General features: G+C 42.8%; 2 protein-coding genes across 7 annotated transcripts in view; both read right to left on the reverse strand.

Annotated features, from left to right (window-relative positions):
- LPCAT2 (lysophosphatidylcholine acyltransferase 2) overlaps positions 1-17,212 on the reverse strand; it is a 54,384-nt gene that overhangs the window by 5,163 nt on the left and 32,009 nt on the right. For all 3 annotated transcript variants that reach the window (XM_040982691.1, XM_040982690.1, XM_040982692.1), the window contains one exon: positions 2,526-2,624. In XM_040982691.1, coding sequence (XP_040838625.1) covers positions 2,526-2,624 — 99 coding nt within the window. The remainder of the gene's footprint in view (positions 1-2,525; positions 2,625-17,212) is intronic.
- CAPNS2 (calpain small subunit 2) lies at positions 7,392-9,845 on the reverse strand. 4 transcript variants are annotated; one of them, XM_040982696.1, is made up of 2 exons: positions 8,246-9,845; positions 7,392-8,191 (listed from the first exon to the last, which is right to left on the reverse strand). In XM_040982696.1, exons 1-2 carry the CDS (start codon positions 8,334-8,336, stop codon positions 7,542-7,544), a joined length of 741 nt encoding a protein of 246 aa, XP_040838630.1. In that variant the 5' UTR covers positions 8,337-9,845; the 3' UTR covers positions 7,392-7,541. The 4 variants fall into 4 exon arrangements, with proteins under 4 accessions (XP_040838630.1, XP_040838628.1, XP_040838629.1 ...); XM_040982694.1 differs by having other exon boundaries at positions 7,392-8,203; XM_040982695.1 differs by having other exon boundaries at positions 7,392-8,185; positions 8,234-9,845.

Raw genomic sequence — 17,212 nt, forward strand, 5'->3', positions numbered from 1 at the left:
GATATCGCAGAACTGGCCTTTTCTAGTGCCTCGGATCTCAAGCAATCACAGCGAGGATTCTGTCACATTTCCCATGCTGCATCCAGAGCTCTGGTGGCTCTCTCTTCTGCAGGAGTTCCTTCCACCCTGTAAACTTCATCTCTGCTTTATCTGTCCTTTTCACAGCTGCCTACCCCAGATCACACCTCTCACCACATTCCCAATTCCCCTTACTTCTGCTTCAACTCTGCTATAGAGCTCCCTGTTCTAAGCTAAACCCCATTGTCTGGGCTCTGGTAGAAAGTTCAACACCCCAATTTCCTTTAGGGAATGGCATCTCTTCACAGTACTCATAATGAAAACATCCTGTTCTTCCTATCAAGCACCTGGCCAAAGACCATTTGGACCATACTCGACTGTGAATCATGAGCTCATGTTAATTATGAAGCCCCAAGAAAAGCCACAGGGCAGTTCCGGCAGCCACACTTCCTGGAGCTGCTGGGGTCTGAGTCTTCCCTGAAGCCTATTCCCTAGCTTCGCAGCCAATTCCACTTCTGTGTCAGCTGACTAGAGTTTGCCCTGTTGCACATACCTGGACAATGTCAACATTTTACCTCTAAAAGGCAGAAGTGAGATAAAAGACGAAGTGTTGCCCAAATAAAAGGCTCTGCAAAGAATTCTAAATGGAAGAAGCTACTAGTAAAAGAAAGATGAAAGTATGGAAAAGCATTCTAAAACACAGAACACCTGAAAGGAACAGTCAAAATATATATATATATATATATATATATATATATATATATAAAACCTGACCCATGCCTTACTGAAAACAGAGTTAATTATAGTTTTAAGTCTTCCTTTCTCCCCTCTTCCTTTCCCAAGCCAAGGTCTACACTAGCTACAAATCTCACGACTTCTCTGAAAACAATCATTACTGTGATTAAGGGTGAATTTCACTATGAGGTCTTTCATTGGTAAACCAAAAGTGACCATTTGTCCAGTTAAACTTATAATTACATATACAATCCCAAAACAACAACAGAAATATCTGGATTGAAATGAGTTGGCTATGTGTGTAATTTCAGGTTTTATGATTAGTGAGTCTATAAAGGCTGTAAGTTATCAACTTTGGTAAAATTCTTGGCCCTTGTCTTAGGATCATCTGCTAAGCATCAACCACTTGGGTGTTTTGTAGGTCTAACAGCTAACTCAGTTTAAGCCAATCACAAGTAAAAAAGGACACCTTAGGAAAAAATAAAAGAGCACACAGGAGTTCCCATGGCTATCCCTGAGAAATGAGAAAGAACACTTGGAGGCAGAGAGTCTTTGTAAATAAACAGAGTTGGGAAAATATTTGTTGAGGTCACAGTGGGCTAATCTTCAGAAACTCAGGAAGAGAAAGGTAACTGAAGGATACAAGATAGAGATGGTGCTGAGATTGCCTTTAGTTCCTAGGTTGGGTGGAAGCAAGAGACTCAAGCACTCTCAAGCAATCAGGTAAGACAAGCAGGGAAATCCAAGAATCCGTCTTCGTTGAGAGTTGCCCATCTAAGCACAGAGTTCACAGGAAGCCTTCTGTTTAAAAAACCAATGAATATAGCTGGTGCTATGGTTCAGTGCATAAAGCCATTTTCTGCAACACCAGCATCCCAAATGAGAACTGATTTGTTCTGGCTGCTCCACTTCTGACCCAACTGCCTGCTAATGAACCTGGGAAATCAGAGGAAGACGGTCCAAGTCCTGGGGCCCTTAGCACCGACATCAGAGACCTGAAAGAAGCTCTCGGCTCCTGACTTTGGACTTTCCCCGCTCTGGTCATTGTGTCATTTGGGGAATGAATAAGCAGATGGAAGATCTCTATTACTTTCTTCTCTGTAACTCTACCTTTCAAATAAGTAAATCTTAAAAATGAAACAAAGAAAGCTAGAATACTAGAAGAAGCACTTTTACACTCATAACTGAAAACTCACTTTGGTAAACGTATTCTCCCCCTCCTTTTGCTCCTGTAAGCACAGATTTTACTCATTTGCTCCCTGTCTCAGTCCTGTGTCACTATAAAAATCACATGAGAGAAGAACTTCAAGAAAGTCCATGGAGATGTGTATTCTTTATTTCCACTATTACATAAACTTTTTGAGGTCCTTTCATGTGTGACATTATAGGAAGGCAGAAGCTGTGATGGGGTTCACCTGACACTACGGTGACAAACTAAATTCCGCTGGGAAAATACCACTTCAAATATCTGCATACAGAATGAAAAAATACAGATAGAGTAGAATTTTCCAGACAGAGGTAAGTGTTGTTTATTTATAAACCATGCTAAATTACCCGCTCATCAATCTCCATACTGTTAACTAGATTTTTGCTTAAACGGGTACTTGCACTTTCTTCATTCTCAGTAGCAACTGCCATTGCATTACTCTCCCAGACGTGTATCACAGCAAAAGCAGTAAACTAGTGCAGAAGATTCACTGATTTCCAAATAACACAGTTAGAATCAGCCCTTGTTGACGAGACAGACCAAGATGTTTTCCATGAGCTGATACCTTGAAGGCCACCTGGATGATCTCCTCTGTGTTGGCAGGGTTGCACAAGACAGCCAGGCCGATCACATACTCACGGAAGTCGATGCTGCCATCGTTGTTCTGTAAAGGGACAGGAGGGATCAGTCAGCAGGGCTGCTAGTTGAGCTGCTGCTGTTCATGAGGTCACAAAGCCAGCCTCAGGTGCACCTCACTGTCATGCACTGAGCCTGTTCACTTCTCCCTGAGACAGTACAGCAAGCAAGGGGACCACTGGTTTTCCATTTAGCAGGAACTGTATTGAGAATACATGTCTTACTTAGCATTCGGTACACACATTTTATCACTGAAGCCATTAGGAGTGGCCCTCGGGGCACCCAGGATGGGTTCCTGAGTTCAGTGCTGCCTTAATGGCAGGATCCAGGACTTTCATCTTCAATGGGATGGAAGCAATGATGGACTTCCACAGGCAGGATCATGGCAAAATTCTACACTGAGAGGCAAAATCACAGCAAAATTCTCTCAGACTTAATCCGCAGTCAATTAGGACCAACTAAAGCCGACATGGGAGACTCTGAACCCCTTGGGATACCAGGCCCTAGCAGGCCCCACATTTGTAAGTCACTGGACAAGCAACATCACCACTGCCATGACCTATGGAGACATTCTGAGCCTCAGTCAAAAAGAAAGGATGGATAATTCCCCAATAGACTGACAGAATCCACAGTCAACTTTATACATTCATTACTCACCTGGTCAGGAACACCGAGAGGATGAAAAAAGGGGACAGAAAGCCTAAGAAAAGGAAGAAAGGGAGAGAGGGATAAGCTGGAGAGCCAGGGGAGCCTGAAGGAAGAGAGGACAGAGCTGAGGGGGAGAAGAGAAGAAAGGAAAAATAAGATTGAAAGTGCAAAGGAAGGAAACATGGGGACAGTGTTCCGGATAGCAGCTCAGCCCACTGAGACACAACGCTGGCCTCTTGATGGATTTTGGTTTTAATTCTCACTATGGACAGTTGCACAGTACTGAAGTTTCTATGGTTGTTTTATAAGTAAACATTAAAATATCCAAAAAATGCAAGCAATCATTAAGATGAGGTACATGTTTCAAATACTCCTGGAAGTTTGTTGTTGTTCTTAGATAAAGTTTCTTTCTTTAACAAAGATTTACTTTTTATTTTAAAGCCAGGGTTACAGGCAGAAAGGGAGAAAGAGAGATCTTCCATTCATTGGTTCACTCCCCAGGTAGCTGGCAACAACAATGGCTGAGCCAGACTAAAGCAGGAGCCAAGTGCTTCACCCATGTCTTCCACACGGGTGAAGGTACCCAAAGACTTTGGTCATTCTCCATTGCTCTCCCAGCAGGGAGTTGGGTCTAAAGTGGAGCATCTGGGAATCAAACAGTATCCATATGATATGCCAGTGTTGCAAACAGAAGCTTAACCCTCTATGCTGCAGCACAAACCCCAATAAAGTTATTGTGTAAAATGATATGAGGCATTTTGAAATTTAAAAAGTATACATGGAGAGCAGGTCTTCGGTGCTGTAGATAAGTTGCTCCTTGGGACACACATCCCATATCAGTGCACCTGGTTGGATTCTCAACTCTTCTGCATCCAGTCCTGCTCCCTGCTTATGCACGGAAGCAGCAGGTGACGCTTCAAGCATTTGGGTCCCTGCCACCCATGTGACAAAGAAATGAGTATTTTAAAAAAAAACTACATAACACCATTTCACATGTTCTCATCATTAAGTATTTTTTTCAACATCCTACACTGATTATACTCTGTGATGTTAGAACTTAAAAATAATGAAATGGGGTTACATGAATCAAAGGCCTTCGCCTGGAGCTGGTACTATGGCACTGCCTGTGATGCCAGCATCTTATATGGGTGCTGACTGGTGCCCTAGCTGCTCCACTGCCAACACAGCTCCCTGCTAATGTGCCTAGACAAAAAGCAAGAGACAACCAAAAGTCTTTGTCTCCTGTGCCCATGTGGGGGAAACTCTTGGCTCTTGGTCTTGATCATAGCCTAGTCCTGGCTATTACAGCCTTCTGGGGAATGAACCAGCAGATGAAAGATCTCTCATTCCCTCTTTCAACTCAGTTTTTAAAAGGTTATCCAACGGGGCTGGCATTGTGATGTGGCAAGCCAAGTTACTGCCTTCAATGCTGGCATCCATATGGACACCAGATTGTGTCCCAATTGTTCCACTACTGATCCAGCTCACTGATAATGAACTAGAAAAAGCACCAGGAAATGTTTCAAGTGTTTGAGCCCCTGGTCACCCATGTGGAAACCCAGGAGAGGCTCCTGTTTCCTGGCTTCAGCCTTACCCAGCACTGGCTGTTGCAGCCATCTGGGGAGTGAACCAGCAGCTGGATAATCTCAACCTCTCTCTCTCTCCCTCCCTCCTTCTTTTGCTTTCTGTAATTCTAACTTCCAAAATAATTAACTCTTTTTTAAAGGCTGTCAAAAAAATATTTCTTTCTGTGCTAAAAATGTGCCTTTAAAACATTAAATATTGGATGACAACTAAGAAATTATATCACTTGTTACTCTATTAGTTCTATACAGTGCCAAAGGTTTGACTACTTGGAAAAGTTCAAGGTTTGGATTGGAGTTTTGCACTTCCACTCTGGCAACTGAGGTTATTTACACAAATGTAATACAAATTTAGGAGAGGAGCTTGGGTCACTTTAGGATGTTCCTTCATGTGCCTGCTGGAAGAGAATCATAGAAGTAGGTAATCCCTCAGTTTAAGGAGTAAGTAAATGTTTAATACCAGACCTCCTGTGAGATGATGATCTTCACTTTTCGAGAACGTGTCTTTAGAGCCAAGCTACAAAACTCTGGCTCCACTCTCCTTCCCACAGCCATCATGCAGGAAGGTTCAATTGTAAACTTAATATTCTGAGGCCTTAAACAACGTCCTGGCAACTTTTTCCTCTCCTGGCTGCTCTCCCCTATTCACGCTTAACATATTGCTGGGCTCATTCTAGAAGAGGAAGGCTGATATTGATGTGCGGTTGCTGGCAGCAACCTCATTCCTACTCTAACCACACCTGGGCTAAGCAGCCCATCAGACCCAAGTTAAATTACAAGTCCCTTGAGGACAGTGGTTCTATGCTCGGTGCTTGGTTCAGTTCAGAATTACATGTGTGCAGAGCTTCCTAAACGCTACATGATGGCGGCAATGGTGAACACAGCAGTCAAATGCCAACCCCTCCGATTTCCATTGGGAATTTCTAACAGGCAGCTGGGGGGTTATCCACAGGCTGACTACATATGCCCATAGCTACAACAAGTTAAAAGAGAAAGCAAGTACTTATTTGAAAGCCCAGGGGGACCCTCCAAAGTAGCCTTAGTTGGAAGGGATGTGTTAGCCAATGGGAAAATAGAAATAGCAGGCTGGTGAACTGTGCACTTGCAAATGCAGCCTCACCCACTGGGTCCATTCACACTGGCACATTAGACTCAGTCTGCTCATGAAAACCATAAAGTCAAACCATGGGCTCTATACTGGAAAGGCACCAGGGCAGGGATTTGGGGTTCCTTTGGATTTTTTCCTCCAGGAGACTGCTACACTGAATTTTCTATTAGGCCAGAGTTTGTGGGAGACAGATTTGACAAATCCTGGTGTGTGTGTGTATGGTAGAGGTGGATCTGGATTATTCCCCTATTTTAGAGCAGCCAATGGTGGGGGCAGTGGGTTAAGCCACTGCCTGTAATGACGACATTCTGTATGGATGCTGTCATGTCCCAGCTGCTCCACTTTTGAGCTAGCTCTCTGCTAATGGATAGTGAAAAGCAGCAGCAGACAGCCTGTTTGGACCCATGCCACCCACGTGGGAGACCAACAGTTCTGGCTGTTGGGGCCATCTGGGGAGTGAACCAGCAGTTGAAAGATCTCACTCACTCTAACTCTGGGTCTTTTTCTTTAACTCTTGACTTTCAAATAAATAAATCAAGCAAACAGCAAAGGCTATCATCAGAATCACCTCGGAGCTTCAGCACTTTCTCTCTGGGCTCTGCCTTTGTTTGCAATCTCACTGTCCAAATTATTCGGAACGGAACCAAGGCATTTGGACTGCTGAAGAGCTCATTTACTGATCACCAAATAAAAGTCACCAAAATAAAGAGTTGCTTTATATTGCCTTGGACTGATTGCCTTTGATGTCTTTTTTAATCTTTGTGTTTCCTATGTACTCACAGTTTCCCAAGATGAGCACAAGAATTTTCCTAGCTCTAAGGCAGGACAAGATATGACAAGAGCTGGCTGACACCAGCTGGGCATGCCTGAGTTTGCAGGAAGCATGTGTGAGGGCAGTGTTTTTGAACTAAGGATATACCCTCATGTGTCTCAAATGCCTTTGAACCCCCCCTCCACACACACAAGTATATCAAAGCAAAACAAGATTACAAAACGCTTATTTTACTAGATAAACAGAATCAGAGTTCTAGAAATTTAAATAGTTACGCCACAGTTTTTTTTTAAATGCTGTCCTCATACAAAAAGTATTTTATTTCACATTTCTAAACCTGTCTCTATATATCTAAAACATTCTTTCTAGAAAGCACTTTTTTCTTTTTTTCTTTTTTTACATAATGGAAAGACCAGATGTGAAATTATGAGAAAAACGGACTTTGAATCTCTCTCTTCATCCTCTTACAGGGAAAAACCTATCTTCTGAGTTATTTTCTTAATTTATTCCAATGCTTAAAACAAAACAAAGCAATGATAACATTCTTATTCATGGAGTTCATAATCCCTAAATCTATGACTTTACAACCCTGCACCCCCTTCCATCAGATATGCAAATAAATCTAAATAAATCTAGTATCTCAGAAAGAGGACATACTAACCACTCAGCACAACTTTTATGAAAAAAAAAAGGAGTGTTTTAATTAAAGCAGTAGCAGGTGGCCCACAATCTGAAATAGGCAGGGATGTGACAGAGCTCGCCAGGAAGTGACAGCTGCGGTGTGGAGGGAGCATCCTTGTCCTCTGCGAGGTTCTCAACTCTGCAGTGGCCACTTCAGGAATACATGGTCAGCTGCAGCCACTCTTCCATAGACACCTGGATCAGACCATCGGCATCTCTATCCAGAGACTTGAAGGCACGAAACATGGCGTCCAGGCGGACGAGGCAGCTGATGAAGTTGTTAAAATCCATACTGCCGTCCTCATCAGTGTAGCGGCGCACTATCATTTCGTGGAGCTGCTCGTTCAGCTGGAAGCCTGCCGCCTGCACAGCCTGCCGCAGCTGGGACCCACGCAGAGACCCAGAGTGATCCTTGTACTGCTTATACACGCACTGCCACTTCTTAATGTTGTTCCACAGGTACTTGAATTCTTCAAAGCCCAGCTTCCCGTTCGTGTCATTGTCCATGACAGACACAATGCTCCGGCACGTGTCAAGGCTGAAGCCGTCTGTCTTCAGGCTCTCCTTGTGTTTAGAGATGACTTTGTTGAGAATATTCATCAGGTCGGTGGCACCCACCTCCAGGTCTGGACCGGCCAGTTGCTCAAACTGTCGCCGAAATCGCTTCACTTCTTCGCTTTCATGGGCCTCCACGTGGGTGAAGTGCTTCTGCGGGGGAGGTGGTTCTGGAGTATACTGAGCTGCTGCAGCCTCACTGATAAAATTCACGATCCCTCCAACTATCCGGCCAATATTACCTCCACCTCCACCGCCGCCTCCACCTCCACCGCCGCCTCGGCCTCCACCCCTGTCCCCACCACCTCGCTGACCACCTCCACCAAGAAGACCTCCCAGGGCTTCTCCAAGACCTCGATCTGCCCCTTCCAGAAAGGCCTTTGCAAGAAACATGCTTTCAGTCCAGCAGGCAAGTGCAAAAGCTGCGGAGGTCTTGGAAATGGTGTGTGAGGAGAGCCCAACGCAGTCCAAGCAGCTGCATGTGGAAGAACTGGCTTTTCTGCACCTGCTTACACCACCCCACGCCCCAAGAGGTGAGGCTCTGCTTCCAGCTCAGGGTGCCCGAACTCCACCAGGTCCTAGCACCTGCCGTGTTTTAGGGGCCTCAACAAAATTGCTCTGTATACTTCTAGGATAATAATCCTATATCACAATATGTACGGGTATGAAACATTAGAATAACACTCTAACCAATAAAACACAACACTATACATATCTGACACTGGTTTCTCAGTGCTCCTCAGACCCTGAGTCATAATGTGCAAATTTCCTAATAGGAGAAGATGAGTAACTCAAGAAAAATCGTTCATTCATTCAAAAACCAGAAAGACACAGAGAGACAAGATCTTCCGTCTATTGGTTCATCCACAACAGCAATAGCTAAATCAGGTCAAAAAAAGGAGACCAGCACTCAGTCTAAGTTTTCCCTTTGAGTGGGAGGGAGCGATCCCTTCAGGGACTCACTTGACCCGTCACCTGCTGCTTCCCAGGATGCCCAACAAGAAGGCTGGACTTTGAGGTAGAGCTTGGATTTAAACCCAGGCACTCTCATATTGGATACAGTTATCCAAACAGCGTTTTAAATGCGCCAAATGCCTGCCTCAGTGTTCAAGTAGTTAGCCTCCTTTATTAAGTTTATCCTTAAATATTTTATTCTTTTTGATAAAATTGTAACAGAATTGTTATCTCGATTTTTGTTTCAGGTTGTATATAGAGATGCAACTGATTTTGTGTGTTGATTTTATACCCTGCAACTCTGCTAAGTTCAACTACTAGTTCTATTAAGTTGGTTTGTGTGTCTCTCCGTGTGTAATCTTAGGGTTTCCAATAAATGTGATCATGGCATCCATGACAGAGATAACTACATCTTGCTTTTCAATTTGTATTCCTTTTACTTCTCTCTCTTACTTCATTATTCTGGCTAGGGGGCTTCTGGCACAATGTTGAACAAAGACAATGAAAGCCAACACCCTCATCTTGTTCCTCATCTTACAAGAAAACCTTTGCCTTTACCACTGAGTATGATATTAGCCATGGCTTTTCCTAGATGGTGTTTATTATGTTGGGGCACTTTCCTTCTGTCTCTAGTTTGCTGAGTGTTATTATAAAAGGGTACTGAATTTTGCCAAATGTTTGTTCTATACCAGTTGAAGTGATCATGTGACTTTTCCCCTTCATTCTAAAACTGATGGTTTTTCACATAGTGAGCCATCCTTGCATTATAAAAATAAATGCCACGTGATCTTGCTATATAATCTTTTTACTAGTGAAAATTTTATTTATTGGAAAGATATAAAGTGGGATGGGGGAGGAGAATGAGTTGGTTTCTATTCATTTGTTCACTTGCTAGGTGCCTGCATGGTTGAAGCTAAGTTAGGAGCAAAGGCAGGAGCTGGAAACACAATCTTGTTCTCCCATATGCATGACAGGAAGGATCTCAATTATTTGAGGCATTTCCACTGCTCTGGCTCTCTGGAGTCAGAAGCCAGAGCTGGGGATTAAACCCAGGATCCTTTATGTGGGATGCAGGCATCTTAATTACCAGGCTAACTGAACACTCCTTATATAATGTGCTGTTAAATTTTGTTTGCCAGTATATTGTTCAAGATTTGGCATCAGTATTCAGTTTTTTACATTATCTTCATCTGGTTTTGGTAGCAGGGTAAAGCTGATCTCACAGAATGAGTTGAGAAGTGTTTCCTCTTCAGTGTTTTGGAAGAGTTTGAGAAAGGCTGCTGTGACTTCTTTAAGTGCCTGATAGAATTCACCAATGAAGCCATTTGGTCCTGGACATTTCTTTGTTGGGAGATTCTGGCTCTCCGTGTTAGATCAGAATTTTCCATTTCTTTATGATTAGGACTCAACAGACACAGTATTTCTGTGAATCTGTCCATTTCACCTAGGTATCCAATTTTCTTACATACAATTGTCCATGATACTCACCTATACTCCTTTTTATTTCTACACAATTGTGATCTGTCTCCTCTTTTATTTCTGTTTTATGTGTCTCTCTTTTCCCCCTTGCACATTACACTTGTGAAATTTGATTTTATATTTTTAGTTATTGCCTTCAGATCATTCTATCACAGTCACCCCAGAGAATACTCTGAGACGCCCCATCTTGGTTCTAGGTTAGATCAGAATACAGGTTCTCAAGAAGTCTCAGGAAGTTCCATTAGTGAGATCGGGAAAAAGGTGGCCTGAACTTAATAGCATATCATACGACCTAGTACTTGGAGTTTCGACTTCAAATCAATAATGATAATAATAGTATCTTCTATGATACTATTGTTGATAATAACAATATCTTCTATGATGTTATTCTATTTTATGATACTATTGATAATGATAATAATAGCATCTTCTGTGTCTACTCCAAAGTGATTTAATCTGGTTATTATACACCAGGACTTGAACTCAGTGAGTAAGACATAACATGAAGACAACAGGATTATTGTGCCCAAGGATCCAGGAGATCCACAGAAAATCAGTTGTAATTTTAATCTGAAACCTGTGTCCACATTTCTACTAATAACTCATTATATTGATATAGAATATGCTTTGGTTTTTAGCTTCTATAGAATTCCTTTGGAAGCTCTGAAAGTCTTCACAACAGAGAAAGAACAAGCGAGAGGCATGAAGCTAGTTATTCCAGATCCCTGGCTAATGCACTGCACCATATTATCAAGCCAGTACGGAAGCCCAAATGGGGAGTACTGATTTCTGCTGAAGCAAACAGAAGCTGAACATTGAGTCGTAGAAGAGATTACTGACTACAGGCTGAGTAGGAGTCTCTAGCTGCACCAGAGGTTTAAAGGGATAACAGGATAAAAACAGAGGTGCCAGTGGATGGAAAGTAGTCATGAGATAGTGGGTAAGATACCGGGGTGCATTTCTACTGCTGCAAATGAAGGGAACTGAGAAATGAGTGGAAGGGACCCTGCCTAGAAAGACCCATGCGGCAGAATCCTCATGCAATAGTGTAGCAACTGCCAAGGGCTCCAATGGGACACCGCAAGAGAGTAAATGTAAAATTACTTCAGAAACTGGGCAATCCTAGAGTTAGTAAATGACTTTCCTGGCTGTAGTTAGGGAAAACATAGTAACGAAGGGACGTGACTCCATTTAATGATGCTGGTGTGGTATCATGCCTCCTATCACGCCCAGTGGTTTCTAAAAACCTCTCTAGCGACTGATTTCATTTCTTGTGAGCACAATGAAATGGCCTCTATGAATACAGAAGGACAAACATTTTCTGGAGCCACACAGGAAAAAAGTCCCACAAAAAGATGGTCTTGATTTCAGGGGAACACAGCAAGCCATCTGGTCTTAGATTTAAACCCATCCATACAGGCTGCTCCCAGAACAAATGGCATAGGCCTTGTTTTTCTAATATTGAGAGTTAACTTGATAGTGTTCACTGTCATATGAAATGTGCTTCCTTCTGCCCATCTGAAGTGGTTTATTTGCTGCAGTTTAAATCCGATTGCTCTCACTTATTTTCTGTGAAGATGAAGAACATTTGGCTAAGAGTTTCTCATAAGCCATCATAAAACAAAAGACTATTATTAGATTAAGAAGTCATTTTTTTTTTCTAGAATATTTAATTCCCTCTGGCTATCTATTAGAACATTAATAGCAGCCTTAGTTCCTGTTTAGGAGAACTCTGCTGTACAGACCTGGAGAAAAAGGGTGAGTGAAGAGGCCACACTTGATGGAAAGTTTGGCCGCAATTCATTGGGAGGAGAAAAGAGCTGTTGAATTTAAAAAGTAAACAATGACAGGGGAAATACTATCAGTAATGTTACTCATAGTAACCCCAAAGTAGAAGCAACCTACATGTCCACCAACTGGTGGAGAGATAACTAAAATGCAGTATATTGAGATAAAAGAAACGCTTCATCAGTAAAATGGAATGAATTACTAACGTGTGCTACAAAATGGATGCAGCTTTAAACATTATACTAGGTAAAAGAGCCCCGGAATAAAAGCCCATAGATTGAATGATCCTAAATTGTATGAAATGTCCAGAAAAGGAAATTCTTGAGTCAATCTGGGTGAGTTATATAGTAAGTAAAAATATGTGTCAAGAAAATTATATTTAAGAATAAGTCAACACAGATTGCTTGTACTAAAGGGATTCTGCACTAGGAATTCTGTGAACAACAGAACCAGCCGTGCAGCTCTGAGCTGGTCGCTTCCCTCTTGGCTGCCAACATTCTAGAGGATGGATGGGCACTGTGACACCAAAAGTCCCTCTAGCTTTACAAGGCTGCGGTCTAGATTTGCAAATGCCACAGAATGGTGACAGGAGCCTGTTGAGATTAGTTTTCTTCTGGCGCCTAAGCCTTTTATGCTACACTTGTATTTTCATTCAGTTGTTCTTTATCTTGGATCTGGTTCCACAACATTTAAAGACATGCTTACTTACACTAATCTCCATTTTGACATAGTACCTGGTGTTCCAAGTCCTGCTAATTGCAACCTTTCCCGCGGCTCATTTTCCCAGTGGAATCCCCAGGTGCAGGCACTCAGCAGGAGCACCGACAGCTCCCACTTCAGGTGCAGCCTGTCGTGTGGGGCGTTCACCCCACTGTGATGTGATATGAACCAGACCTTCCTAATTGGTTCAGAAGAATGTCACGGTGGATAAAATCAAAAGCCTTTCTCGACTCCATATAGATCCTATCTGTTTTTCCTTGTCCTCTCCAACTGTCATTTTGTCATAAATGGGTCTGACACAACTGGTTCTTTATAAAGCCCTGTTTTTCATTTCCCTACACCTTTGGAGGAGGTCAAGGTTCTAATTAAAAAGAAAAAAACAAGTTAAGTTTTAATTGTGAAGCTTCCTGTCTGCTTCCTATATTCACCTCCCAGGAATCCTTTCACTGAAAAACCAAAAATAAAGCAGGTTATTCTCAGAACTCAATGGGTACTTGTAATGTCCCAACACTCAGAGAAAAAAATTCTGTGATTGACTGAAATAGGGGAGTTAAGTCAATCTGAGAACTGAAGTGGGAATTAACTCAGACAGATAAACTATCAGACGCTCAGGATAAGTTGTGCAACTGAAGAAAAATACTTCACTTGTCCTGGACAAAAGTTATGGCAGTCTTTCCCTGCAGACCTGGTGAGTAACAGAGTGCATTTCATATAGCAAATCTTGATGAACTAGGATTGGAATCAAGGTGAACGGTATTTTTGGTTTGTTTTCAATGAACTGGGAAATGCTGCTAACCTATCAATCCAGAACTGGGCGCGCCAAGGACAGAGTCGATCCTGTTGATCGCAGGCACAGCAGCCACCTGGGTGTCTCCTCCCGTCTTGAGGCCTGGGAAAGTCGGCTCACTGCAGCACCCCACCTCCTCGGACAGGAAGAGGCAAGCAGCGATGCTTGTTATTCCTGGCACTCAAGATTTAGACTTGAACTCATACCAAGAACAGGGCAGACAGGAAGAACCTGGGCTAAAGAAACACACATTTATTCCACAGAATGTGAAATAGAGATGAGAAGTCTACAGAAGTTTACAATAGCCAAAAAGGCTTGCATTGCCAAAGTGCTGAAGCATACACAAACTTTCCCTGTCTGATATTTAAACAAAGCGCACGATAATGCCCAGAAGAGCGGAGCACTTCACACAAGGACAAATGAGGAAAGTCACAAGTCGTCAGGTTGTCTTTCTTTTTTTCAACAGAGTGAACATATTAACCAACTACCTGAATTCTGCAAGGCAACACCCTCTTTGGGGTGTAATATTATTGGTAAAAGGAGCATGTGAGCACATGCCAGACCACAATGGAGGAATCAGCAATAGATCATCCGCATTCCTTTCTTCTCATCTGTTAAGAGCATGGCATATCATTAGTTAGAATTGTGGGAGAATGAATATTCATGAGAGATAGACATATCAGTCAAGAATAAAGGACCATCGTGATTTCCTTTAAAGCAAATGTGGAGTATCCCACAGATTCACAACATTCTGTACACTATACACATTCACTGACTACAGTCCTTCAATTCAGTTCTCAGACCTGCCAGCACGCTTCCCTTTGATCAACTTAGGCAACGAGCAGCTTAAAGCTGGTGGGCACAGCTGGCACCTGTTTTCTAAATAAAATCTTATTAGGTCACAGCCATGCCCATTCTTCTACATGTGGTCTGTGGCTGCTTCTGTGCTAGCACGGCAGAGATGAATAGTTGCAACACATTATGTGATTTGTAAAGTAAACAATATCTTCTGTCTGGCCTTGTACAGAAAGCTCCCCCATTTCGGAATATAGTTTTGCTAGGGAGAGGATTCATGCTGTTATGCTAACAGTGTCAGATGAAACATTAAGCTGAATGGATCATCAGATGCAGTGAGGGAGAGCTCTAACTCATCAGGAGGACGAAGTAAGAGGCAGATGGCAGGGTACACAAATGAACTAGCAATAAAAATTATATTCTGACTGAGCCATTTGAACACCTTTTCTCATAGGCACATAAGGTGCTACTATCAAGGGCACACACAAGTCAGCTCCATAACCCAGTGGATGGGTCATGGAGGAGGTCAAGGTTCTGAGAAGAGTGCTTTCTTTTTGGTCTCCAACATGCTTAAAGGTCAGAAGAAGGAGATGAACTAAGCAAGGACAGTTAAAACACAGCAAGACCTTAGTGTTACTGTAAAAATGACTGACAAATATTTCTGCTCCGGTCAGTGTTGTTTCTTAGTCCCACAAAGTGTCCTTAAATCATTTCAAGGGTGCTAATAATCTGAATTATGCAGACAAAAAAATGTTGAAGAGCCACTGTTTCAGCCATGTCTCAACTCCAACTCCAACTTGAATGGGCAGTGAATCTGACAGGCAGAGCTCCAGTGAAGCTCTGGTGCACAGAGTTCAGAGTTCGGTCCCCATCCATGGAGGCAGAAGAGCTAGAGCAAACCAAAGATGAAAAGGTCCTTTTTTTTTTTTAACCCACCAAAGATGGGACTTTTCCAAAGGAAATTATCCGAAAGGCAGAAACTTTGCTCTGCTTTGGATCATGAGCCACACATCTCTGCTGAATCCTCAAACTCTCTGTTCTCTGAGAATCTAAAGAATTTATGAGAAGTTGGTAATAGTTTATCTATTCTAGGACAAGTTGAAACAGAACCCATTGCAAAGTTCTTGTAAACTAGCCAAGGATGTAGTGGGAAGGAAGAATAAGGAAAAGACAGAGAAGCTATTCAGGTGTTTCCATCCCCCAAATTTCAACCTCAACTGCCTTAGACTTGGGCAAAGATTGACAGTGGAAAAGAGGAAAGGGTAAAATGAGAAGGGGACACAGCAGAAGGATTTTGCAGGTAAGAATGCACAGCTGCTGCAAAAGCAACAGGAACACTCCACTGTGTCTTTTCCCCACCTTTCCTTTTGCACACGCCTCCACCTTCATCAAGCACTGACTATAGCAAGATAAGCTATCCTGAGAGAAACAAACTGGACTGATGACTTTCCTTGCCTTTCCAATTGACAGTTTCCCAGCTGCATCACCTAAAGGGACTGAGAAAACAAGCCTAGCTTGGAAGTACGCAAAACAAGGTGTGGCAATAATTGCACAACCAGCTTCTCCAAACAAAACAAAGTAAAACTTCACATGCACAGGCAGGTGTGTCAGGAAGCGGGGGGGGGGGGGGGGGGGCGGGGAGAGGAAGAGAGATAGAGAGAGAGAGAAAGGAATATAAAATGTATTAGTATTAATTCTCCAATTTTCTTGGCCTTTAAGCATGTTGGAGACCAAAAAGAATGCACTTTAGAGATTAGTTCATAGTTTATGTCTAAAGCTAGGTCACCCCCATACAAAGAAGTAATGAAAACTAACAGTTCAAAATGATAAGTAAGTCTGTCAAAGCACTCCATGCAGAAATGTGATGGACCAAACAAGCTACAATTCTCACAAGTCCTCTAACTAACTGCCTGGGGCCAGTCGCCATCACCAGCTTAGAGAGAGTGAACCCAGCTAGTCGGTGGTTATTTCAATCCTTTCCTCATGGTCCCTTCTCCACTGTCGGATCTTCCTCACTTCCCATGCTACACAAGCAGAAGGGAGGCTGGCAGGTGCCATCAATCACGGAGAGACAGAACCCGTGTCACCCACAGTTCTATAATTGCTAGCTGTGACAGTCTGACACCTGAAGGACAGAGCAACCTCTAGGGTTTTTATTATTATTGTGATTAAAAATCATGGTGAGCACAACATCTAATAGGTGCTATTAACTTCTCCCTTTGTCCTTTTTTCATGTCCTTTCCCATCTCTCCATCTTCTGTCCTTGTGTGAGGGTCATTGTCACATTCCTTCTAATCACCAGCTCTAAGTATAAAGATATTTCGCTTAAAGTGGGTTGCCTGATTTCTAGGACCATAGGAAGATGCTATAAACATCCCATAGATTGGGGCGAATCAAGATGGCGGAATAAGGTAAGGACACATTTAAATGGACAGAGAAACACTAACCGGTATGAAGCAGAGAGGGCACATTCCAGGAAATAGGAAAGGACAGAACCACAGCAGCGGGATAGTTGGAGACTGACAGACACAGGAAAGCAGCAAAAGACAACGGTGTGGTGTTGCAGTGACTGATACCCCAGCAGCATTCAGCGAGTGGCAATCTGTACTGCACCAACAGCCAGAACTCCACCAGCAACCAGGTGGGAAGAGACTTGGAGCTCTGGAAGTGAACCCAAAGAACTGCCCATTCTGTTGGTCTGTTTGATTTGACCAGGGACAAAGACAGAGCAGTAGAGCCCAGATGG

Source organism: Ochotona curzoniae, unplaced genomic scaffold (assembly GCF_017591425.1).
Source record: "Ochotona curzoniae isolate NIBS_2020 unplaced genomic scaffold, NIBS_Ocur_1.0 contig_3622, whole genome shotgun sequence".
NCBI classification, from domain to species: Eukaryota; Metazoa; Chordata; class Mammalia; order Lagomorpha; family Ochotonidae; genus Ochotona; species Ochotona curzoniae.

Bases quoted from the DNA above. Each gene is read 5' to 3' on its own strand.
- CAPNS2 (XM_040982693.1), bottom strand. From the start codon at position 8,336: ATGTTTCTTGCAAAGGCCTTTCTGGAAGGGGCAGATCGAGGTCTTGGA.